This window comes from Ooceraea biroi, chromosome 14 (genome assembly GCF_003672135.1).
Source record: "Ooceraea biroi isolate clonal line C1 chromosome 14, Obir_v5.4, whole genome shotgun sequence".
Taxonomy (NCBI): Eukaryota; Metazoa; Arthropoda; class Insecta; order Hymenoptera; family Formicidae; genus Ooceraea; species Ooceraea biroi.
Genome location: NC_039519.1, coordinates 5,724,731 through 5,750,871, shown reverse-complemented (window position 1 = coordinate 5,750,871; position 26,141 = coordinate 5,724,731). Strand labels below are relative to the sequence as shown.

The 26,141-nt window shown below is 37.6% G+C and overlaps 2 protein-coding genes across 2 annotated transcripts; both read left to right on the top strand.

Moving 5' to 3' along the window:
- The first annotated feature begins 7,674 nt into the window (after positions 1 to 7,674).
- On the top strand, positions 7,675 to 15,211 carry LOC113563340. Its single transcript, XM_026974808.1, has 3 exons — positions 7,675 to 7,879; positions 11,209 to 11,658; positions 12,112 to 15,211. Exons 1-3 carry the CDS (start codon positions 7,675 to 7,677, stop codon positions 12,606 to 12,608), a joined length of 1,152 nt encoding a protein of 383 aa, XP_026830609.1. The 3' UTR covers positions 12,609 to 15,211.
- Positions 15,133 to 17,235, top strand: LOC113563454 (arginine/serine-rich coiled-coil protein 2-like). Its single transcript, XM_026975136.1, has 3 exons — positions 15,133 to 15,424; positions 15,909 to 16,262; positions 16,809 to 17,235. Exons 1-3 carry the CDS (start codon positions 15,307 to 15,309, stop codon positions 17,063 to 17,065), a joined length of 729 nt encoding a protein of 242 aa, XP_026830937.1. The 5' UTR covers positions 15,133 to 15,306; the 3' UTR covers positions 17,066 to 17,235.
- The last annotated feature ends 8,906 nt before the right edge of the window (positions 17,236 to 26,141 follow it).

Sequence of the window (26,141 nt, the reverse complement as noted above, 5' to 3'; positions counted from 1 at the left end):
GTGGCTGCAGTGCACCAAATATCACCAATCAGTGTTTGGCTGCAACACGAGCTGTCCGTACTAGATGCAATGCTTGCATCGCAGCAAGAGGCCAACATTTTGAACAATATCTACATTTACATTAAGCAAGTGACAACGTGAATAAATAAGTGTGAAATCTACGTTTTCTTTTTTGCGATTTTTCCAAAGCGAAGTAAAAACGAGCATATCTCTAAAGGACTTTTTATTTTTCATTTATCATCCCCTACACGCTCCCGAAGTTTGGACATTTAAATTCGGGACACCCTGTATAGTGGCTCCGCGATAGCTCTTGTTTCTCTCTTTATATTTACCTTTCTACCTTAACTCTTTCAAATCGGAATCCAATCAGAGCACTTACGTTAAAATTTCTGAGATTATTGGTAGGATAAATGTTATTAAAGAACACTTATCAATATTTAACCTTTATAAACTTTATACACTTTACGATATCTTAGAGAAAATTTTATGCCTTCAAAATGTTTTTACTAGAAACATTCTTCTTTCGACACTTCACTTATTTGCCGATACGCGCAAACTTTCAACTCGATTGTTAAAATTACGACCTCTGTTTTCCCCGCAATTAGGTCAAGCGTATTAATATCTGACAATGATTCTCGATTCAGTATTTTATGTTTTATCAGCACGAAGATTCTGTGATGAATTTGTATTTGTATTATTCACAAATCCATTCGTATCGTTAATCATCCTATATATTGAGGTTACAGCGAATTCTTGTTATTTTCATATTATACAAGAGAATTTAAGTTTAGTTACAACAAGAGTAGAAACAATTCTGTATCTCTCTCAGACGTCTCAAGAGATCGTTTCGTACCTAAAATAGATTGCCACGTGCTTCTTTACTGAATCTCGACCTCGAACCCTTCTTAACCCTGGCAGTCTCACCATTAAAACTCAAATTTAGATATATTGCACAGTTAAGTGCTATTTAACTTTTAATTAATTTTATATTTTATCTTTATATTCGCAAGGGATTAACATTAAAGTTGGAACTGATTAGTTATTGCATTGGCATCCGCACATTCAACAAATACAGAAGATTTAAAAAAAATGAATTGTCCAGAATTAATTACTAATTAATTGCTCTGGGATATCAAAATATACAGTTTGTGAAATTATTGACATAAGTGCACGAGAATAAAACGACTTAAAATATACATATATTGGCGAAATATTATTACTATATATAATATTCAAATATCTCCTGGCACTTGAAATATACTAATCTTGAATAAATTACAAAATAAATTTAAAAAATAATATAGATTGCAGCGACGCATAATAAGCTACAAGATTTTAAAAAAATTGCAAGATATATTTATATAGATATTTATATAGATTATTTATATATATTTATATAGATTATTTATATAGATAGGAATTATACAATATATTTGAATTTAAAATTATTCAATTTTGATTTTAACGCTACAAATGCCAGCTTAATGAAAATCAACCTTGAAATATTTCCGCCGATCTCCTCGAAAACAGATGTTACTTTCTCTAGCTTATAATTATTACATTATTTTTATAACAAACAAATCATCATGCATCGTTACGTGAATTAGTCCACGTGCCAATTTATGGGGCTTACGTAGCACAACGTACACATTTACAGAATATACAATACTTGCTTATTCCGATAATTGCGTGCCGCGTCTGCCACGTGCGGGATGACCTGACGTCAATCTTGAATATCTTTCGTTACAGGTAACCGACGGTAACTGAATTTTCTGTGTAATTGTGCACCGCAACATAGAAACTTTGGCGACACGAAGTTAAACTGCAACGAGGCGAAATAACGCACATGCAGATTACACTACGCTTCTCGATGATTAAGCGGTTGGCCCTTAATTGCCGGTACCGGCTAACGAACTGGCGCGTCGCCTAACTCATTACGTCTACTTTGTCTTGATCATTTACCCGTGGATCAGCGCGAAACTTTTGCATAGTGCGTTATCCGAGGCAATCAATGCACGCCTTTTCCGCCGCTTTTCTATTACCTCGACCGAGCGCAGGATTCTCGAGATCCCTCGTTTCTCGGCCCGTTAAACGTTAAACGGAGAGTGGGATTCCTGCGGGAATTAATTCCATTCGATCTCCCGGGAGAAATACGACAACGCGTCGCACTTTGGTGCAGCGAACTGCGCGAGCCGCGCGATCACGTTGCCGTTTCGCAGTCTTTGATATCGCGCGAAATGACTTTCTGTGATGATGCGAGGACATTCGCGTTCCCATCGGCAACTCGATTGCAACGTAACCGGCGAGACGACTGCATAAACGTTCGCGTTTCGCGTTTCAGAGCTGCTGCTCTGGATCTCGCCGGCCATTGCTGCAGTCGCTGCGTGTCCGGTTAAAAATCGAACTTCGAGGGAAACAACTCCTACGACGCGATCATGTCAGATCCTTTCGTTGGCGTATCCAATTTTCCTCTCATCCACCCCCATGATACGCCTTCCTGCACCAATAAATCCCGCCGCGTCGCGTCGCGCGCTCGGTCGGGAGCCGTTAAGACGCGCAGCAGTAATTGAACTTGATTCCATGCATCTATGTATTGACCGTGTGTCCTTGGATCTTGGGGTATGTTCGTGCCACAAGTGTGCAATAAATCACCGGGGCTTGATGGATACCTGCGGATGAATCGACGAAGCGATCGCTCCAGCAACCTTGGGACTGCATGAAAGTTGCTGTGCTTCACACGTGTAGAATGAAGTTACATGACGTGATTACTTTGCTCTGAAAAACGTTGCCGGCAAGAAAAGCTCTTTGAAAATAGCGATTTCATTGAACTACTTATCTAGTTCAAGTACTAGTAGTACCAGCAGGATGTCTTTTGCTATTTTAAATTATTAACAGAAGATGTTAATTGTAAATTTATCCATACATGCAGTAAAATGTTTGTCTTCTACATCTTCAGATCATAAGAGAAGAAGAGAGAATAGGGGAAGGCAGGATAGAGAATACAAGAAGATTATATTAATTTAATTTTTACTCAATTTTAGATACACTGCTTTTTAATATTTTTAATTTTTGATAAGAATATTGTGTGGATGTCTAAAAACAAATATTAAAAAGTTATCAAATAATATGGAATATGGAATCAAATCTATTTTCTCTCTTGTACTAGTAGTACCAGCAGGATGTCTTTTGCTATTTTAAATTATTAACAGAAGATGTTAATTGTAAATTTATCCATACATGCAGTACAATTTTTGTCTTCTACATCTTCAGATCATAAGAGAAGAAGAGAGAATAGGGGAAGGCAGGATAGAGAATACAAGAAGATTATATTAATTTAATTTTTACTCAATTTTAGATACACTGCTTTTTAATATTTTTAATTTTTGATAAGAATATTGTGTGGATGTCTAAAAACAAATATTAAAAAGTTATCAAATAATATGGAATATGGAATCAAATCTATTTTCTCTCTTGTACTAGTAGTACCAGCAGGATGTCTTTTGCTATTTTAAATTATTAACAGAAGATGTTAATTGTAAATTTATCCATACATGCAGTACAATTTTTGTCTTCTACATCTTCAGATCATAAGAGAAGAAGAGAGAATAGGGGAAGGCAGGATAGAGAATAAAAGAAGAATATATTAATTTAATTTTTACTCAATTTTAGATACACTGCTTTTTAATATTTTAAATTTTTGATAAGAATATTGTGTGGATGTCTAAAAACTAGTAAAAAGTTATCAAATAATATGGAATATGGAATAAAATCTATTTTCTCTCTTGTTGGAACCTATCTAATCGATACTTTCGCATGTTTATATAAGTAAGCACGACAGATATAAAAGTACTGATCTCATTGTCAGCAGCAGGGCTGATTCTGTTCAATTGCATTATTCCGCAAATAGTGAAATTGAAAAATAATTGATAAATGGCATTGCTACGTTTAGTATATAAATATCGATGCAGTAGATAGAGTGGTCATCTCGAACCTGAAAGCACGTGCAACGCCAAGTTAAGTTAGTTACAACCACAAGAGTGATATATACTATATAAAATACCTCATGTGTGATGATGCATTAGTACATTTTTCTGAAAAATTATCAATATGCTACTTGTATCTTTATTTTTTATACTCAATTATTAATTTTAAATGAACGTTAATGCTTGTGGAATAAAATATTCAAGCAAGTGGGAATATTTCCTCATATTTGCAGATTTAATGTAAAATTTGTACATAAATTATATGAAATATAATTTAAACCGTGGACATTATTAAAATGTTTAAAAGCTGCTTAAAAAGAAATAAGCTATTTTTATAATATACATATTTTATATATTTATAATTTATGTTGTCTGGAATCTGAAAAATGATAAGCAAGATAATACAAATGTAAAACGTGTTGTGTGTCTATATCAATTTATTTATACAAGCACATCTGCAGATTCTTTAGAAGAAATTAATGGAAGATGGTATTATCTCATTTGTCATATTCTGACTTTCATCCCTATCAAACGGATAATATTCATTGAGCCGACAGACTTCTTGTGTTCATCTAGCTTAAAATGAGTTGATCGTTTTCTTGAAAGTGGAAAATGCAATCATCATAAATGGAGCATAATTTAATCCTTTGAAAGTTATAATTAGATGTTGACAAATGGTTATGAAATCAGTTAGATCAGATTTTTGCTTTCTTAAAGTTTGAACATTCGATAATTTTCAATCGTTTTCTTTACCAAACAAACTGATATGTATTGTATGACTTTTGCAAATAGCCTCACGAATTTTTGTATGTACTTCTCTTTTTCCGAACTAATTAATTGTCTCGAGTCTGCTAATTAGACCTGATCTATTAGCAACCATAGATAGCCCCGAGCTTTGAAACGTCCAGAACTATATTCCTCCATGGAGCCACGAATCCTAATCATCTGTAATGATACGATAATTTATGTTCGCTAATGAGATACACGATATGTATCTTGCAATCATCCATGTTGATGGACATATTGAACATTACAGATTCGACCATAGAAATATAAATTTCCACTTTTATATAAGATGATTTATCTTTGACATAACATACACATACATACATGTGCAAATTTAATTTTAATGCAATAAACATATTCTTACACATGACCTTATAATTATCTCTAATTATATTATAACTATTCTCTCCACATCTCCAATATGGAAACCTACTCTTGAATCTCTAATAAATGTTATTAAGTTAGTGTAAAGAAAAAATCAAGTTCACTAATCTTTTATTTATACTAGTACAACACAGGCGCGCGCTATTTTATTTTTCAATATTACTAATGTTTTCGAATAATACTATCTTATATCTATTATCTATTATATGCACAATTATCACACTCTATTGTTCTCTCAAATTGTTAACCTCGACGCGAAGACATTTAACACGGCTTTTTTAAGAGTGGATTTGGCATATTGCGAAGAGTTTTCGACGATTGAAAATCCTTTAGATTTATGCCCGGTTTCTTCATACTTCTCAATAGCTATCTTCCAGATAACTAAAAATTTCTTTTCTTCATTGAAACCACTGATTACGTATTTAACGGATAGCTATTCTTTATACTACTCACTTTTGACACAAAGTGACTAGAATGTTATTATAAATTACCATATTCTGTCAGGTTAAAAAGGTGAAGAAAACTGATTCTACGAGATATCTTTTGGATAAAGTTATCGAGAGGTGAAGAAATTGGGCATTAGAAATGAATAAGTTCTAGCCCTTAGAAATTTTTTCTTTTCCGAGAAGTTCTGAGTTGATGATATCATTATTTATTATATTGCCTAGAGTTCTCTGCTATTAAAAATACCGTAAATTCAGAAATGAAAAAGTTCTCGAGTTAAAAATTTTTTTCTTCTCAGAGGAGTTCTGAGTTGATGATATCATTGTTTTTTATATTGCCTAGAGTTCTCTGCTATTGAAAATCCTGCAAAACCAGAAATGAAAAAGTTCTAGCCCGTAGAAATTTTTTCTTTTCCGAGAAGTTCTGAGTTGATGATATCATTATTTATTATATTGCCTAGAGTTCTCTGCTATTAAAAATACCGTAAATTCAGAAATGAAAAAGTTCTCGAGTTAAAAATTTTTTCTTCTCAGAGAAGTTCTGAGTTGATGATATCATTGTTTTTTATATTGCCCAGAGTTCTCTGCTATTGAAAATCCTGCAAAACCAGAAAGGAAAAAGTTCTCGAGTTTAAAATTTTTTTCTTCTCAGAGGAGTTCTGAGTTGATGATATCATTGTTTTTTATATTGCCCAGAGTTCTCTGCTATTGAAAATCCTGCAAAACCAGAAAGGAAAAAGTTCTCGAGTTTAAAATTTTTTTTCTTCTCAGAGGAGTTCTGAGTTGATGATATCATTGTTTTTTATATTGCCTAGAGTTCTCTGCTATTGAAAATCCTGCAAAACCAGAAATGAAAAAGTTCTAGCCCGTAGAAATTTTTTCTTTTCCGAGAAGTTCTGAGTTGATGATATCATTATTTATTATATTGCCTAGAGTTCTCTGCTATTAAAAATACCGTAAATTCAGAAATGAAAAAGTTCTCGAGTTAAAAATTTTTTCTTCTCAGAGAAGTTCTGAGTTGATGATATCATTGTTTTTTATATTGCCCAGAGTTCTCTGCTATTGAAAATCCTGCAAAACCAGAAATGAAAAAGTTCTAGCCCGTAGAAATTTATTTATTACTAGCTGGCGCTTGTTCCTCGCGCGCTCGGTATATTTGGAAAATATAAAGCATAAAGAACGTATTTTTTTGCGACGCGCACAGTTTTAGAAGTTGCAAGACGATTGCACGTAGTCTATGTTACTATAACATTCAATATATTCAGCAGAGCTTCGAGTAAAAAGGAAAGTTAAAAGTTTCAAGACACTACACGTGCGCAATATGATGTTGTTGTGCGATGATCGATAATCGTACGGGGACCATACGACGCGTAATATATCTGCCGTGCCGTGCCGGAGGCATCTGTAGAATCAACCGAAGTTCACGAAGAACGATCAAAACGCAATAAATCGAGCAACGACGCCGACGAATAGACGCCGCATCGCCACCGGAAACTTCCCATTCCTGCCTCGTCACCGCTATCCACCGAAAGTCCCACGAACTTTAATAACGTACCATTTCCAAGCAGCAGAGAACCTCATAAGGTATAGGGAGATCCCTTACAAGGTAATAAAGTATCATTCGAACAAGATACGAGAAGAGATCCGGAATTTTTATTACGAGGAATAACAATCTTATCGCGCGATTGAACGTGAAAACGACATAAACGAGCCTTTTTCTGTAAAGAATCTTACATTGAGAAGCGTACGACACGTATCTACACCCTATTTGTAACGCGATGACTATTCTTATTGAAATTTTTCATCGAAGCTGCATTTCAGCAAAAAAAGTATCTCTGCGTATTGTTGTAAATAATCTGTTACGATGACTAGCCTCATGCTCATATTTATTTCATGATGGAAATACATGCAATGCATGATTGCGTTTAATTGCATCCGCAGTCACTAACACTGTGAAGGCGAGCGCGAAGAACGAAAGAGCATCGTTTAATTTTCATCCGAAATCGAGGCCAACTAGGCGACCGCGTGCTTTCGCTACGCGGATTCGGTGCACGAAGGAGAATTAGCATTATCAAATAATGGCGTTGTCAAAGGGAAAAGCGAGAGGCCGGCGAGGCGAGAAGAGGCGGATAGCAGAACAAATACCAGGACGTAGTACTCATTCCCGAATAGAACCAACACGCCGTAAACGCGCGAATACTCCACGTCGACGACAGCCGTACGATTCCGTCAGTCTACCCCAGTTGGTCTACGAGCTCCTCGCCATCGATAAATACAATCAAGGTAAAGGAGATTACATCCTTCGGCTGCACCCAATCGTAAAATCGATCACGTTATTCGAAACCTATCAGCCATTTAAACCTTTAAACGTCGTAACCGAGCCTTCAAGCTTTAGTTTAAGGGGGGAGCCTGCTTTAGAACGTTGAAAATAAGGTATAATTTTACGAATTTTTTTGGAGAAACTATACAGCGGATCATCATAAAACTTTGATGCATTTATTAGTATATGTTTAAAGATAAAAAAAATTATTTTTTGATTTGAATATATCGCCTGTAGAGGTCGTCCTGGAGGCATCTTAGTGCAGCCGGCATTGTAAATTGGTGAGCATTCTCCTGCCTCCAAATTTCATCCAAACTGAAAAATTGAAATATTTTCTCGTTATTTATGAATTCCCATCGTCGATGAACCTTTAATATTCATAAAAACATTAAGTTAAACAATTATTTTTGCATGAAAAAGTTCAAAAACTTTGCCTAAAAATCGTACTTTTGTGTTCTAAGCTCCACCATTTTGGCACTTTTCAACTTTTTTCTCCTCTCTTTGGTTCATCGACGATGGGAATTCATAAATAACGAGAACATATTTCAATTTTTCAGTTTAGACGAAATTTGGAGGCAGGAGAATGCTCACCAATTTGCAATGCCGGCGACGCGGCTGCACTAAGATTTCTCCAGGACGACCTCTACAAGCGATATATTCAAATCAAAAAATAATTTTTTTTATCTTTAAACATGTACTAATAAATGCATAAAACTTTGATGCATTTATTAGTACATGTTTAAAGTTAAAAAAAATTATTTTTTGATTTGAATATATCGCCTGTAGAGGTCGTCCTGGAGGCATCTTAGTGCAGCCGGCATTGTAAATTGGTGAGCATTCTCCTGCCTCCAAATTTCATCCAAACTGAAAAATTGAAATATTTTCTCGTTATTTATGAATTCCCATCGTCGATGAACCTTTAATATTCATAAAAACATTAAGTTAAACAATTATTTTTGCATGAAAAAGTTCAAAAACTTTGCCTAAAAATCGTACTTTTGTGTTCTAAGCTCCACCATTTTGGCACTTTTCAACTTTTTTCTCCTCTCTTTGGTTCATCGACGATGGGAATTCATAAATAACGAGAACATATTTTAATTTTTCAGTTTGGACGAAATTTGGAGGCAGGAGAATGCTCACCAATTTGCAATGCCGGCGACGCGGCTGCACTAAGATTTCTCCAGGACGACCTCTACAAGCGATATATTCAAATAAAAAAATAATTTTTTTTATCTTCAAACATGTACTAATACATGCATAAAACTTTGATGCTTTTATTAGTACATGTTTAAAGATCAAAAAAATTATTTTTTGATTTGAATATATAGCCTGTAGAGGTCGTCCTGGAGGCATCTTAGTGCAGCCGGCATTGTAAATTGGTGAGCATTCTCCTGCCTCCAAATTTCATCCAAACTGAAAAATTGAAATATTTTCTCGTTATTTATGAATTCCCATCGTCGATGAACCTTTAATATTCATAAAAACATTAAGTTAAACAATTATTTTTGCATGAAAAAGTTCAACAACTTTGTCTAAAAATAGTACTTTTGTGTTCTAAGCTCCACCATTTTGGCACTTTTCAACTTTTTTTTCCTCTCTTTGGTTCATCGACGATGGGAATTCATAAATAACGAGAACATATTTCAATTTTTCAGTTTGGACGAAATTTGGAGGCAGGAGAATGCTCACCAATTTGCAATGCCGGCGACGCGGCTGCACTAAGATTTCTCCAGGACGACCTCTACAAGCGATATATTCAAATAAAAAAATAATTTTTTTTATCTTTAAACATGTACTAATAAATGCATAAAACTTTGATGCATTTATTAGTACATGTTTAAAGATAAAAAAATTATTTTTTTATTTGAATATATAGCCTGTAGAGGTCGTCCTGGAGGCATCTTAGTGCAGCCGGCATTGTAAATTGGTGAGCATTCTCCTGCCTCCAAATTTCATCCAAACTGAAAAATTGAAATATTTTCTCGTTATTTATGAATTCCCATCGTCGATGAACCTTTAATATTCATAAAAACATTAAGTTAAACAATTATTTTTGCATGAAAAAGTTCAACAACTTTGTCTAAAAATAGTACTTTTGTGTTCTAAGCTCCACCATTTTGGCACTTTTCAACTTTTTTCTTCTCTCTTTGGTTCATCGACGATGGGAATTCATAAATAACGAGAACATATTTCAATTTTTCAGTTTAGACGAAATTTGGAGGCAGGAGAATGCTCACCAATTTGCAATGCCGGCGACGCGGCTGCACTAAGATTTCTCCAGGACGACCTCTACAAGCGATATATTCAAATAAAAAAATAATTTTTTTTATCTTCAAACATGTACTAATAAATGCATCAAAGTTTTATAATGATCCGCTGTATAGTTTCTCCAAAAACAATTCGTAAAATATACCTTATTTTCAGCGTTCTAAAGCAGGCTCCCCCCTTAAATCAATGTGTATCCCACAAGGGAAGGTTTTTAGGTGTTACACTCGGATTTCAACAATTTTTTGCATGCAGGTAGGGAGTCCCCAAATAGAAGAAAAAAATAAAAGTAGCGGCCCAAATTCATATTTGTGCGCTACGTGCGCAATTTTCGATGTTAGGTTAATTACCCAAAAATGCTATTTCCAATCGAATTCTTTACATTTTTTATTTCACCTAATGTACATTTATATTGCTTTGAATAATTTTGTGTGTGTGTGTGTATGCGTGTGCGTGCGCGTATGTGCTTCTGTGTGCGTGTGTGTGTTTAGAAAATACGAGCGTCTAATGTAATCTCGTGCCGCGCGAGCACAGTGCGTATAAAAGGCCCATTGCTCAAAAATGGTATTTGCATCGTAACTTTTTTAATTTTTTACTACAACCGCCAATGTACACAATTTGGAATAATTGTACATTGCGCAAATCGTAGTTTGCTCTTTCTGCGTGATTTATTGTATGCGACTTTAAATAGATTTGATCAGAATCCATAACGAGGACATAAAAGATCTGGTCAAGGGAGGTTTTTAATTCCTTCAGTTTTAATTTTAGTTTTGATTTCTTTTTCAAGCGTTGTGCGTTAGGTGAAATAAAAAATGTAAAGAATTCGATTGGAAATATCATTTTTGAGTAATTAACCTAACATCGAAAATTGCGCGCATAGAGCGCAAATATGCATTTGGGCCGCTACTTTTATAATTTTTCTTCTATTTGGGGACCTCCCTACCTTCATGCAAAAAATGTTTGAAATCCGAGTGCAACACCTAAAAACCTTTCCTTGTCAGGCGTAATTTATTTAACGTATTATATATTACATACTTTATTATTATACATTACATTCTCCATCGCATTTTTTTCTCTTCGAATTATATAACTATTATTACAGGTTATAGTAAATTTGTTATTGCAGATGTGGGCGGGAGATTTCGGAAACGCTTCAGAACACCTCGTCGAAGAATCCAGAGGCATCGTAAACGGCAAAGGTTTCCGTACGAAACGGCTGACCATCGCGACAGCCCGGAATCCATCGAAGTGTCCGAATGTGCAATGGAATCTAGGCCCACATCCATTGAGAGTCTGGCGGAGCCGATGGATGCTGCAAATAGCTCGGCGCCAACAAGTTCCGCGAACAGCAGCATGTCGAATATCTCGATGGAACCGATTACTCTGGCGAAATCGCTCAACAGTGCTAGGGCGCTTTTCAGGAAAAAATCCCTGGTACAACTCATTAACAGTTACGTCAAAGCAGGCGTCGAGGAAGGTGCGTCTCCCAACGAGGGTCCTCTCATTCTTGCGTACAAATGCTATTAAATTTAAAGTTTCATATGATTAATGAACAATTACGAGTAAATTTATATATATAGATTTCTTTCCTCACAAGATTCTTTGCACGTAAACTAGATCCTGGGATACTTCTTTGCAATCAATTTCAAATTTTCTCACTTTTGTCGAGAAATTTATACATGTTCACAGATACCACGCTAATAAAACGGCAATATTTGTTACGAGGACGTACGATTAGCTGCAATGTTAAAATTCGGGGCGGATGCTCTGAACGAGCACGAGTCAAGTGAACGCATGTAGTGGCTTGTTCAGTGCATCTGCATCACGAGACCTATCATTACACATCGCTCGGCATACGAGCGCTCTTCACCGTTCGAGATCGCTGTTCTCGAGTGACGATGAGGGCAAATGACATCATCCACGTTTGCAGGGAAGCGACGGGCCAAAAAGTACATCCGCAAGGCACTCTCGTTCGGGGTGAGATCGGGTTACTTGATCCCGACCGATCCGCAGGGTAACGTGCTCCGTGTGTGCTCGACCTTGGACACCGGATCTTGCAGGAAGCCCGACGCCGAATCCCGACGGAGTCGCCGCATTGCTCGACGCGGCGAAACGCGTTTGACGATCGACGACCGGAAAGCAATGCGTCGTGGAATCCTACGGGATAGATCGCGTCAGGATGTAACGTCGAGGAGAAGACAGGAGAGACATTCTGTTCAGAGTCCGGCCGGGAATTTGAGCACGAGAGAAGGCAGTCCGCGAAAATCGCCCCAGAAATCCACGCTGCGCGCAAAGAATAAACCGAAAACTGACACGAGAAGAAAGCGGTTGGTTTTATTTATGTTCCGTTATGAAAGGAAGTTAATTCTCAACGCTTGCAATTTTTTCAGGGTAGGTTTTAATCCGCAGCAAATAATTTTCAGCTAAAATATATCACTTGATATTAAAATACAGTGAATTAAATCGGTTTTTATATTTATATTTATGTTTTTGTATTTTCTCATGAAATTCTACTGCGCTATGAAGTCGAATATCCATCTCTTTCTCTCGTAAATCCGTCGTCAAAAATACCTTTCTTTATATTACTTATATTAATTTTTTTTTTTTATATTAATACTGGACAGTACCTTGAATAGTTTAAATATATTACGCGAATGTCTTAGATCTTAACATAGTACGGAGTTTTTAATAAACTTAAACGCATTATGAATGCCCTAATAGATTTAAACGCGGCAAGCGAGAAGATAAAAAGATGAGTGTCACGGCGGAATTGAATTTCTTCTTTCTCACATTTCCGTTCGCGGTGCAGTATTCGCGCCTTACGCGATACGTTTCGTCAGTGTTTTGCATATTGTATATTCAGGAAAAGTACGTCTATTTGTATCGTGTCTGTTTAGCGGAATCGAAGATACAGTCAGAAATAAACAGCGGCAACAGCGGAAAAGAAGAGATCGCAGAGACATCAAGAAACCGGTTAAAAGACGTCGCACGGTTTTGTCGCCTACACGTGCTGAAAACGATCGGGAACCAGTTGAAGAAAGTTATCAGGACGTGGGCAGCAGAGACCACGATCAATATAAAAGCAATGAAGATAACTATACAGCAATTGCCGAGAGGCGAAAGTCGATGTCTCGGGAAAACGGATCGAGGGCGGAGAAAGGAACGGTAGAAACGAATATCGAAGATAATCGCGATGGAACAGAACGTAGGAATATCAACGATGACGACGACGACGATGAAAAGTCTGAAGAAGCGAGTGTTGAACGTGACGCAAGCGATATGATCAGGGAACTAAATACTTAAGAAACTGAGTACTCATCTCGAGCGACGTCTTTCTCTCTCCGAAAACTTTTGTACTCTACCTCATTTACTGTTTGTAGAGCACATTTATCATGTATCTTTTTGAGATCCATTTAAAATTATATCTATATTGTAAAAGTCTGTGCATACATTATTCTTTATATCGCTACTTTTCTGTAGATTTTAAAGGAAAGAGATTTATTGTGCAATTTTGTTAACAACTTTCTAAACACTGTTTCAGAATATATTTCATTAACATCAAGTTGAACTGATTGATATTGTTCTATTCAGACAATAAGTATGAGAGATAACTGAATAAATAAATAAAGATCTAGTTGCATTTGCAATATTAGAAGAGGAGACATTTGACAAAGAATCTTAATGGTATTTTTATTAAAGATAGGACTGTGCAATATTTAGTAAATAAAACGCCCACAATTGTTGTTTCGAAATTGTTATCAGTTTAATCGAACTCAGTAAATTGCTACTGTCACGAACATTTTAATCTGCCTCAATTTCTCTCTCTCTCTTTCTATTAAATGTACTACGAATCCGTGCAATCAGTATTGGTAGAGTTGATCCTGTCGTGATTAAACCCAATTCACGATTAAAATACAAGTGCTATTGCACATGCAAGAAAAAGATCTCTTTTGCTATTTAAAGAAGTAGTAGAAGTACTGTTACGATATATTATGATGTATTATCACATTTAGTTCGATGTTATGATATATTATCACATTTAGCTTAAAGTACAAATTTACGGACAGATCTTTCAAGTCCGTTTTGTGAAAGAGGCGGCGATAAATCGATTGCTCGATAATCGCAAACGATAGAACATGCGAGTTGCGACTTTGCGTTGTTTAAAACAAGAAAGAAGACAAGAAAAGAGAAAAGCACCGACGGAGGACGCCGCCGTTGGACTTCTCTTTCAATCTTCTCAATGTCTCGGAAATTCGCAGACAAAATTCCGCGCCACGGTCAACCAAATAACCGGAAAATTTGAAAAATCGAAGCAGACGCGCACAGCAACAGGAAGTCGAACTTTTTACGCTGTCTGTGGACCAAGGAAATCTCGAAATCAACAGTAAGCACAAAATGGCTCGTATAAAGAGACATCGAAACGCGCGAAGCCATCAACGAACGAGTGAGTGAAGGAAAGAATTTCTGTCCGTCTCGTTTGCCTATAAAATTCCCACGACATTCATGGTTTCACATAAATTTTAATTTCCAACACACGCGAAATATGGCTCTTTTAATTCCCATTTATGTTCATTGTATTAACAAATAAATACGGAATAATCAACACAGCGGATTTGATCTATCTGATTAATTATGCGCAACCGGTAATTTACTTTATTAAACCAACATTATACATAGCGCCGTTCGATCCGCGAAATCAAAACTGTACATAATAATTCGCATTAACTTGTGTTATTTGATTTGATTATTCGTGTGTATAAAATGCGATCTGATTTTGACTAAATGTATCTCATGCTAGTCAAATCAATATTAATATTCAACATGTTACATGTGCACACATTTCTCTGCGCTTCTGATAAAAGCACATTGTCGATCCGCGGTACCAAGGAACGAAGAATTAACATACTTCTCTTCCGCAAAAGGGATAAGTATCTCATGCGACTTGACTTAACGTGCAGAACACCGTAGTCGCAATCCGAACATTCCCGAGTTAATCTACAAGTTCCTCGTCGCAGAGGACCAGGCTGCTCGCGACGTCAAGCGCGTTCAAGCGGCAAAGTGTCGTAGCTGCGGCCGCCAGAGACCCCACAACGAGGTCGTAGATTCCGCAAGTACCAACAAAGGCATGGGCTACAGAGCACGCAGGGACGCCGGTAAAGTCTCAAAGTCACGTGGCATCAAGCGACGTCCCACCTCGAGGGATCTACCGATTTCGTATTTGCAAAAATGCATAGACGCCGAAGGTACAAATGACTTGACGATGCAATTACAGATCGCTGCACGTACGCAACTTAGATTGCGATGACGGGGATGATTAAAAGGCATGGCAGAAACCCCTGAACTCTTCTTTATTGCTTCTATAAATATCCTGCGCGATAGACGGTTCAAATATAGTACATAGAAACTTGAGTGGAATTCAGTAATGGCTCGATGATGGTGATGACATTACAGCCGATGTCATTGACCACCATGCGTATTTAATATCCTAATATTTAAGAAAATGAAGTAGCGCGAGAAAAATTCGCGTATCAGTTGGATGATGCAGATGCAATTTTCGAAAATAAAAGAAATCATATATTTATATAATATTTTGCTTAATTGTAATTCACACGTGTTAGATTTTCAAATAACTGCATTCATCTTTGTTTGAGGAAAGAGGGATACACGCGAGCTTTTTGATCTAGAATAATAATGACTTTTACGTCAGTTGCGTTTTTATCTTGATAGGTACGAGGAAGACGAGAAAATACATTAAGAAGGCGTTAAACTTCGCTGTCGAGTCCGGTTACCTTATTCCCTCTGATCCCACGTACAAGATCCTACGTGTATCGTCAGATCTGATGAAAAGCGATTCACAGAAGAGTAAAAATAGTACGAACGATAAGGAACGCGAAACCCCGAATAAGCTCGAAGATCTCCAGGTGCAGGAACAAAGGAGGAGGCGAAGGGGGCGAACACGATCGAGAAGCCCGCCAAGAAGACGCCGACGTAGAAGCAGGAGAGGAAGGAGGAGGAGGAGGAGGGGGGGGAGGAGAAGTAGAAGTAGGACTAGAAGTAGATCGCGTAGCAGAGTTGGCAGAAGTAGATACAGCAGGTAACGCCATTAAGAAAATATTTCCATAAGTTCTACGAATTGCGAATTTAAAAAGAGCCATGCGTTTTATACGTCATTCAAATGAAAAGTAAAAAAACGTTCAAAATAATCGAATTTAACAGCTGAAAAGGTGCTTATTATTTTTAACACTTGGAAAATGTGTTGCGATCTTTTCTTACGTTGAGGTTGTTTCTGTAAACTGCAAGGGAAAGCACAGAAATGTCAATTTGCAACGATGCATATAACGTAAAAGTTTAGCATTATATTTAATGATAATGATAGAAGCAACTAAACACATTCATGGAAGTGGTACATGTAGGATATTTACCTGTGTGTGTATTGGTGTTAATTTAATGTTTCTCAAATAGTACGCGCGTCATTGGACGTCGCACGATCGATAGAATTATTTTTACCTTCGCGTAATTGCACTTGTTAGGCGAAATAATTAGTCTCACGTCATAATTGCTCACAATGCCCGCACTGTGAGAACCACTTTAGAAAGTAAGTCTAGGAATGCGGTAAAACGCTCAAAGGAATTTCCAGCCCGCAGAATCCCGAAGAGGTTGCTGAGGATGGTGAGGCGGATGATTACGAGATGAACGAGAACGATCCAAAAGGTAGTAATATTCACACCAATGGCGTAGACAGAGAGCCAAAGACTACGCGACCGAAGCAAGCTGACGAGGAACAATCCAAAAAACCCGAGGAGAATGATTCGGATTTATCCGTCGACGAGGACGAAAGCGACGATGAAGAAGGAAAGAAGAGAGTTGACACCACAGAGTCATAGTTTTCCAATATCGAGCAATTAATTGCAATTTGCAATTTTTGTAGAAAAAATACTTCTCTTTCGTTTGGCATAAGGATCGTCTAATGTCTGTCTAAAATAGAAAATTGATTTTCATGTAGAATCGATCAATTCGTTTACACTTTTTGATATCTGCTTACAGCTTGGAATGTATACAGGGTGTTTCCTAAGTAAGTAGACAAACTTAAGGAGGATATTCCTTGGCTTATTTTAAAAAGAAAAGGTCATATAAACATATGTCCTAAACTGCTTTGTTTTCCAAAAAAAGTACATCACTGTTTTCGTTCACTTTTCGGATAGCGTGCTTTTGCAGTACGAGTCAACAGCGGTGGGGATGGAGTGGGGATGACTCGCGGCGCCGCAAGTGAGCACTCGTTTCAGACTGCGCCGCGCGGCCCACTCCATCCCCACCGCTGTTGACTCGTACTGCAAAAGCACGCTATCCGGCATCACCGCTATCACGTTATCTTTGACGCAAACTTTATTAGTTCCTATTAAGTTTAGTAATTTTATTAATTATGGTAAATTACACAAACGCCGAAATGGCAGATATGCATTTCGTATACGGTCTTGCTAATGGAAACGCTCGTCAAGCGAGACGTATTTACAATGACAGATACTTTTTTTTGGAAAACAAAGCAGTTTAGGACATACGTTTATATGACCTTTTCTTCTTAAAATAAGCCAAGGAATATCCTCCTTAAGTTTGTCTACTTACTTAGGAAACACCCTGTATACATATTGTGGAGTGTATGATCGTGGTCAGTCTCCGTGTACATGATAAAATTGTACCTGTATCCCAACAATAAAGCAGCTACGTCGTCTTCATTATCTGGTCCTCGAGGCGCCAGAGATTTTATTTTTTAGGCTCGATCGACAATATCTGATCTCGAAAACGATACAGAGAACTGACTTTCGCCCAATGCCACTCCATTTTCAAAGTTACTGCCAAGGCTAGAAGCGCGTTTCACGACTTCGCTTATTTACCCGATTTCTCGGAGGTCAAATTACTCCTGGCGAATTTATGACGGTGATCGGGGTGAGATTCTCGTCGAGGTCGTCGAAGATATCGTTGCAACCCGAATGTTCGGCGGAAGCAACGAGAAAGACATGAGCGGGCGTGCCATTTCGCCGTGGTAAGACGCGAAATGCGCATTACATCGAAGTGGAATGCAGGGATCTTGCGAACAGTGCCACGAATTGCGCACCGTGCGAATGCTTCCGTACGAATCTGAATCAATTTGCTCCGGCAATCTGGGACAGATGGTTCGCATGCGATACCGTAAATCCCAGAAAGGGATTCTGGCCTCAACGGACTATATACTAGCCGCCCACAACCCTTCGCCTACTTATACAGCGAAAATGGAAGTTGTGAAGGACGCGGAGATGGATAGCCGCGGATGGAGATGCGAACATAATAGAATAATAATTTATCGAAGGTCCGTAGTCGTAATAAAAACTTGGGAAAACCCTCGGCTCGGTTTGAAAAACTTCGGAAATGTAGGTCAAACAGTTAATACGCAGTATTGGAGAAAACAACAGTTTACGCAGGTATTTACGTCTTTTTAATTAACAATAAGTGCTATGCACATTTTCAATTTATAAAATATTTGTTTGTAAAAGTAGTTTATTTTCAAAAAGTATGCTCAGTTTTTAAAGAATATACTTGAAAAATTTGTTTATCACAGAATATACAGGGTGTTTCCTAAGTAAGTAGACAAACTTAAGGAGGATATTCCTTGGCTTATTTTAAGAAGAAAAGGTCATATAAACATATGTCCTAAACTGCTTTGTTTTCCAAAATAAAGTATCTGTCATTGTAAATACGTCTCGCTTGACGAATGTTTCCATTAGCAAGACCGTATACGAAATGCATATCTGCCATTTCGGCGTTTGTGTAATTTACCATAATTAATAAAATTACTAAACTTAATAGGAACTAATAAAGTTTGCGTCAAAGATAACGTGATAGCAGTGATGCCGGATAGCGTGCTTTTGCAGTACGAGTCAACAGCGGTGGGGATGGAGTGGGCCGCGCGGCGCAGTCTGAAACGAGTGCTCACTTGCGGCGCCGCGAGACCATCCCCACTCCATCCCCACCGCTGTTGACTCGTACTGTAAAAGCACGCTATCCGAAAAGTGAACGAAAACAGTGATGTACTTTTTTTGGAAAACAAAGCAGTTTAGGACATACGTTTATATGACCTTTTCTTCTTAAAATAAGCCAAGGAATATCCTCCTTAAGTTTGTCTACTTACTTAGGAAACACCCTGTATATATGTATGATATTTCCGTGATTCTTTCATAATCACACTTTTTAACGGTAAATCTACCGATTAGCGAACTCACCTCTTATCACCTTGTCCTTGACATATATTATAGAGGTCACCCTCCTGAGTAACATTGTGCAAGTTTTAACCGTCGCTCGTTGTTTACTAAAAAGTTATTAACAAAAGAAGTTTAATGATTTTGCACGAATTTTCAGCCGTCCACAACAAGCAAAAGGTTATATTTTCCGAAATTGGAACCCCGGACACATACGCTCGGCTAAAACCTTTTGAAGGTCACTCAGGAGGGTGACCTCTATAATATATGTCAAGGACAAGGTGATAGGAGGTGGGTTCGCTAATCGGTAGATTTACCCTTTTTAACATATTTATTAAAGAATCATGGATTATTTTTTCGTAAACAATTGATTTTAACTATAATTATAAATTTACTTCTTTTATATGTTATAATAAAGGAAGGAAGTATAAAATAAAAGAAATATGATGGAATAATAAAACCCAGACGGACGACGGAGTCGCAGCGCGAGGGTGCTGCTTTGTACAGAAAATGAGGAATTTATCTTATAAAAGAATAATCCGTGAGTGTCCCCAGACAAAATTGGTTATTATCCAAATCACGTCCACGCGAAAGTCTTGATCTTCGACGCGTGCACGTGTCACACGTGACAAAGGATGCCAGAAATGTCTCGGCAAGAGCATAGCGAGATATCTCGACGCTCCTGTAACGCTAAATGAGACTGGACGGAAAGGGAAAATAAGGCCGGCCTGTAGAAGTGCGGGAATTGTGTCAGATCGCCGTGGAAATAAGGGACGGCCCTTATTTGAACGAACACAGGAACGGGTCTCAATAGGGACAATCACCTACGCACGTGCGTGCGTGATCACCCGCGATATATAAACACAACAGAGAATTTTCAGCCCTCGGTACGACGACGAGTTGCGAATCTACTGTTTGTTCAAACGTTCGTAATGTTAAGCCGCAGTGAGAATGTCAAGATTGCACGAGACAGTTTAAAGCTTCAACGTAAACAAAGTAACGGACAGCTCCTCTTTAATTCGAAGGCGTGATAAAGGCGTAAAATGTATGACTATTATTATATTACTATTATATATAGTATTATACATAGTATGTTAGCTTTCACGTTAAATCGAGCGTAAAGTAACGTTGATATAATTTAAAAAGGAATACATATATTATGATCTCTTTATAAATTGTATAAATCTCTTGGTATCTCACCGTAGTCGTATCGGATTATAAAGTGAACGAAATACTATGCAAATATTTTCCTTACAAATTGAAATAAATCAGGTTTTTTGTCTGTCAACTTGCATTAAACCGAATAAATTCATAAAATAAAAACTGTTTGCGATTTAACGGATTAATAGATTACTGAAACTTTTATTACAAATAATTAATTAACATATTTTGTGTAACCTGTTGTTGTTGAAAATGAAGACATATTTCATTATCTTAAATGCAAATAAAAGCTTTGTATGATATCTGACTGCAGTGAGAATGTATTTAGATGTCTTAAAAAGTTTCATGCATTTAAATTAAATATTCTGATCTTTTGTAAAAAAGAAAAACTGTATGCTGAGAGAAAGAGAGAGAGAGAGAGAGAGAGAGAGAGAGATTAATTTTCTGAAATTTAATTTTGAGCTTCGAATGAAATTTGTGTATTTCGCATCTCGTTGTAACTTTAAGATTAAGTTAATGCTTTGATTTCTGCAAATCTTACGCTGCATTCATGTTTTAAAAAAGAACGCGACAAGGTTCAAGAGTTGAAACTTTCCAGCAATGCTGGACAGAATCATTTTTCTACGAACGACAAAATTATTTTCCGTCGCGGAAGGCTAATGTCATTTTCAAATATTTGATTAACAATGGAAACTGGAATTTATCAAGTTTTATTATTTCATTATCCAGTTTTATTTATCAAGTGTTTTATTTAATAATTTATATCACGCGAGAACTTTTTGGAGACAAAGCAGATTTGCAAAATCGTTTTCTCGACAGATATACTTTTTATGGACACATATACAGGGTGTCCCGGGTTTTAACCGACAAACTGCGGGAGCATATTCTACTAGTGGAAATAAGAAAAAATTCTTATATCGAGTTTGCTTAGAAATGCTTTATTACAAAGTTATAAACCAATATTGAAAAGAAATATGAGATAAGTAACAACGGAACATAGTGTAGAATTTGCAAGGTCGAAGATGTTTATGTTACGTGTATTCACGTGTATTCATGTTCACTATGGTGAACCGATTCAGTATGATTGTTACTTTCACAACAGTAGCCGTTAGATTTCAATCGTCGTGTCAACTAGCAATTACTATCAGAATGCCAAAAGTGTTTTCAAACGAGGAATACACCGATATTCATTTCGTGTACGGATTCTGTGACGGAAATGCACGAGCTGCCGTACGAGAGTATCAACGTAGATTTCCTAACAGGAGAGCACCAGATAGATTTAAAGCAACGACTTACTAATTCAGTTACTGAGATGCAACAAAATTTTCAGGAACGTCGTACCGTAACAAATTCTATACTACGTCGGTGTCTAGCTTGTATCGATGCGCAAGGACAACATTTTGAAATGCGTCACTAAATCATTGCGTAGATAATTTTTATTTTTGTGAAAAAATCCGTTGTTACTTATCTCATATTTCTTTTCAATATTGGTTTATAACTTTGCAATAAAGCATTTCTAAGCAAACTCGATATAAGAATTTTTTCTTATTTCCACTAGTAGAATATGCTCCCGCAGTTTGTCGGTTAAAACCTGGGACACCCTGTATATATATACATAATGATTAATTAATATGAATATTATAAACCAATATTGAAAAGAAACATGAGATAAGTAACAACGGAACATAGTGTAGAATTTGCAAGGTCGAGGATGTTTATGTTACGTGTATTCACGTGTATTCATGTTCACTATGTTGAACCGATTCAGTATGATTGTTACTTTCACAACAGTAGCCGTTAGATTTCAATCGTCGTGTGAACTAGCAATTACTATCAGAATGCCAAAAGTGTTTTCAAACGAGGAATACACCGATATTCATTTCGTGTACGGATTCTGTGACGGAAATGCACGAGCTGCCGTACGAGAGTATCAACGTAGATTTCCTAACAAGAGAGCACCAGATAGATTTAAAGCAACGAATTACTAATTTAGTTACTGAGATGCAACAAAATTTTCAGGAATGTCGTACTGTAACAAATTCTGTACTACGTCGATGTCTAGCTTGTATCGATGCGCAAGGACAACATTTTGAAATGCGTCACTAAATCATTGCGTAGATAATTTTTATTTTTGTGAAAAAATCCGTTGTTACTTATCTCATATTTCTTTTCAATATTGGTTTATAACTTTGCAATAAAGCATTTCTAAGCAAACTCGATATAAGAATTTTTTCTTATTTCCACTAGTAGAATATGCTCCCGCAGTTTGTCGGTTAAAACCGGGACACCCTGTATATAATAAATATATATATTATTATATTTATTATATAATTATATACAGGGTGTCCCGGGTTTTAACCGACAAACTGCGGGAGCATATTCTACTAGTGGAAATAAGAAAAAATTCTTATATCGAGTTTGCTTAGAAATGCTTTATTACAAAGTTATAAACCAATATTGAAAAGAAATATGAGATAAGTAACAACGGAACATAGTGTAGAATTTGCAAGGTCGAAGATGTTTATGTTACGTGTATTCACATAGATTCATGTTCACTATGGTGAACCGATTCAGTATGATTGTTACTTTCACAACAGTAGCCGTTAGATTTCAATCGTCGTGTCAACTAGCAATTACTATCAGAATGCCAAAAGTGTTTTCAAACGAGGAATACACCGATATTCATTTCGTGTACGGATTCTGTGACGGAAATGCACGAGCTGCCGTACGAGAGTATCAACGTAGATTTCCTAACAAGAGAGCACCAGATAGATTTAAAGCAACGAATTACTAATTCAGTTACTGAGATGCAACAAAATTTTCAGGAATGTCGTACTGTAACAAATTCTGTACTACGTCGATGTCTAGCTTGTATCGATGCGCAAGGACAACATTTTGAAATGCGTCACTAAATCATTGCGTAGATAATTTTTATTTTTGTGAAAAAATCCGTTGTTACTTATCTCATATTTCTTTTCAATATTGGTTTATAACTTTGCAATAAAGCATTTCTAAGCAAACTCGATATAAGAATTTTTTCTTATTTCCACTAGTAGAATATGCTCCCGCAGTTTGTCGGTTAAAACCCGGGACACCCTGTATATAATTATATAATAAATATAATAATATATATATTTATTATATACAGGGTGTCCCGGTTTTAACCGACAAACTGCGGGAGCATATTCTACTAGTGGAAATAAGAAAAAATTCTTATATCGAGTTTGCTTAGAAATGCTTTATTACAAAGTTATAAACCAATATTGAAAAGAAATATGAGATAAGTAACAACGGAACATAGTGTAGAATTTGCAAGGTCGAAGATGTTTATGTTACGTGTATTCACATAGATTCATGTTCACTATGGTGAACCGATTCAGTATGATTGTTACTTTCACAACAGTAGCCGTTAGATTTCAATCGTCGTGTCAACTAGCAATTACTATCAGAATGCCAAAAGTGTTTTCAAACGAGGAATACACCGATATTCATTTCGTGTACGGATTTTGTGACGGAAATGCACGAGCTGCCGTACGAGAGTGTCAACGTAGATTTCCTAACAGGAGAGTACCAGATAGATTTAAAGCAACGAATTACTAATTCAGTTACTGAGATGCAACAAAATTTTCAGGAACGTCGTACCGTAACAAATTCTGTACTACGTCGATGTCTAGCTTGTATCGATGCGTAAGGACAACATTTTGAAATGCGTCACTAAATCATTGCGTAGATAATTTTTATTTTTGTGAAAAAATCCGTTGTTACTTATCTCATATTTCTTTTCAATATTGGTTTATAACTTTGCAATAAAGCATTTCTAAGCAAACTCGATATAAGAATTTTTTCTTATTTCCACTAGTAGAATATGCTCCCGCAGTTTGTCGGTTAAAACCGGGACACCCTGTATATGGATATACAATTAAAATACACAATCGAGAATGTCATGAATTGTCCTCATTCACTTATGCGTTATTGAATAGTCGATAAAATATATCAACGTCCTGTCACGTAACTTTGTGCTCGCCGATCGAAAGCTGTATGCCGAGAAGACCATGATGTGCCACAGAGAGCTTGTTACGGATACGACAAAACTTTACGCAAGTCCAGCTTCCATGTTACGACATATTACTCTCATTCAATTGCATCCTGCAAACTCCTACCTTCAGGGTATCTGAACAATCGTGCCGTGACCTCGACTAGCTTTTAAACTCGGAAATGCATCACGTATTTTGTCTACTTTTTTCACTCATTTCGTGATTGAAATAATGTGTTCTTTGCACTGCAAAACTCTTACTCTTCAAGATTGAGTTTTACGTCAGACTAGAGAAGCAAAAAAGCAACAGGAAAGAGAAAATCTCGCGCGCACATACATGTATATTCCATATGCAAGCTGCATAAAGTCTGCAGTTAGACGTCCACGCAACCTATGGGCAGCAAGGATGCACAAATCTTATTCAAACAGATTTACAGTGTTTTATCTCTTGTACAATATCGCAGAATATTTATTGTTTTATCCGCTTTTATGCACAAGTATATTGCGTGTAGAATTTGTTCACCGTTTTCCTTATTCTGCTCTCAATCTGGTTGTTTCTCAAGATAATGTTTGTAGGCACAACAGAGGATTAGATGCGCGAGATTGCGTCTTGGCAGGAATCGAGTCAACATCCTTTCGTTATGTTACTCGTGGGAGCGAAGATGCACGCGGCGCAGCGTATAATTCGATTCCTATCTCACCCCGTGTGTACTCGCTCGCAATGCGAATTTCACGTCTCTCTCGCTGCAATTACGAACGTCGGGAAGAGCCGCGCGACCTTGACTAGCCCGTGAACCCTGAGCCCGAAATTTACGAGCGGCCGCGCTCGTTCTTTCCCCTTTTCCATCTCTTCGTCGCGACCCATCCCATCGGCCAGTTGCCACCCCCGCGTCCACCCTTGTCGCGCGTATTGTCCGGAGCATTTGCGTCCATCCCGCTCGCACCACCGGTGCGCGATGCACACGCCAAGGGGAGAGACGGATCGATCGCGGAACGTTGCATCGCGTCTCCTCGACGGGAACGCAGCGCGGGATGTTTTCCCGCTTCGACAACGCCCGGCGTCGCCGTCAGCCGACGTTTGCGCATCACCACCACGTGGATACGAAATTCGCGTCCTCTGGCGAGCCGTCGGCGCCGCGTCGGAGGGGCGAGTTGAACGAAGTCGCGGAGGGAGCGACGGCGGCGGCCCGAGCGTTGGCAGGCGCACCCGCGTACTCTCCCTCGGTCGTCGCCGCGGAACGAGAGCGGACGACGACGGCTTCAGTCGGCACGCGGCGTCGCGACGCTACTCGCCCCGCGTGCATCGCATGCGTTGGATGTGCACTCGTCATGTGTGCTGGTCGCCTCTCCCTGGACGCTCAATGAGACCGTCGAATTTTCCCTCGCACAAATCGTCTTCATTCATCCACTTACCCGAGAGACGGTTGGATCATCGATTCAACGATCGTGATGCTGCACTCTTCCGCGATGGCTTCAGTGTCCCCGTAGCCCTCTCTAATTATCTAACAGTCGAGACTGACGGACCACTCGTTGCGAGAT

Excerpts from the sequence above, each read along its gene's own strand:
- LOC113563340 (XM_026974808.1), top strand. The coding sequence starts at position 7,675 with ATGGCGTTGTCAAAGGGAAAAGCGAGAGGCCGGCGAGGCGAGAAGAGG. Across the intron at positions 7,880-11,208 it reads CATCGATAAATACAATCAAG|TTACATACTTTATTATTATA; the intron begins GTAAAGGAGATT and ends ACGTATTATATA. Across the intron at positions 11,659-12,111 it reads CAAAGCAGGCGTCGAGGAAG|GGAAGCGACGGGCCAAAAAG; the intron begins GTGCGTCTCCCA and ends CCACGTTTGCAG.
- LOC113563454 (XM_026975136.1), top strand. The coding sequence starts at position 15,307 with ATGGGCTACAGAGCACGCAGGGACGCCGGTAAAGTCTCAAAGTCACGT. Across the intron at positions 15,425-15,908 it reads AAAATGCATAGACGCCGAAG|GTACGAGGAAGACGAGAAAA; the intron begins GTACAAATGACT and ends TTATCTTGATAG. Across the intron at positions 16,263-16,808 it reads GCGTAGCAGAGTTGGCAGAA|GAATTTCCAGCCCGCAGAAT; the intron begins GTAGATACAGCA and ends AAACGCTCAAAG.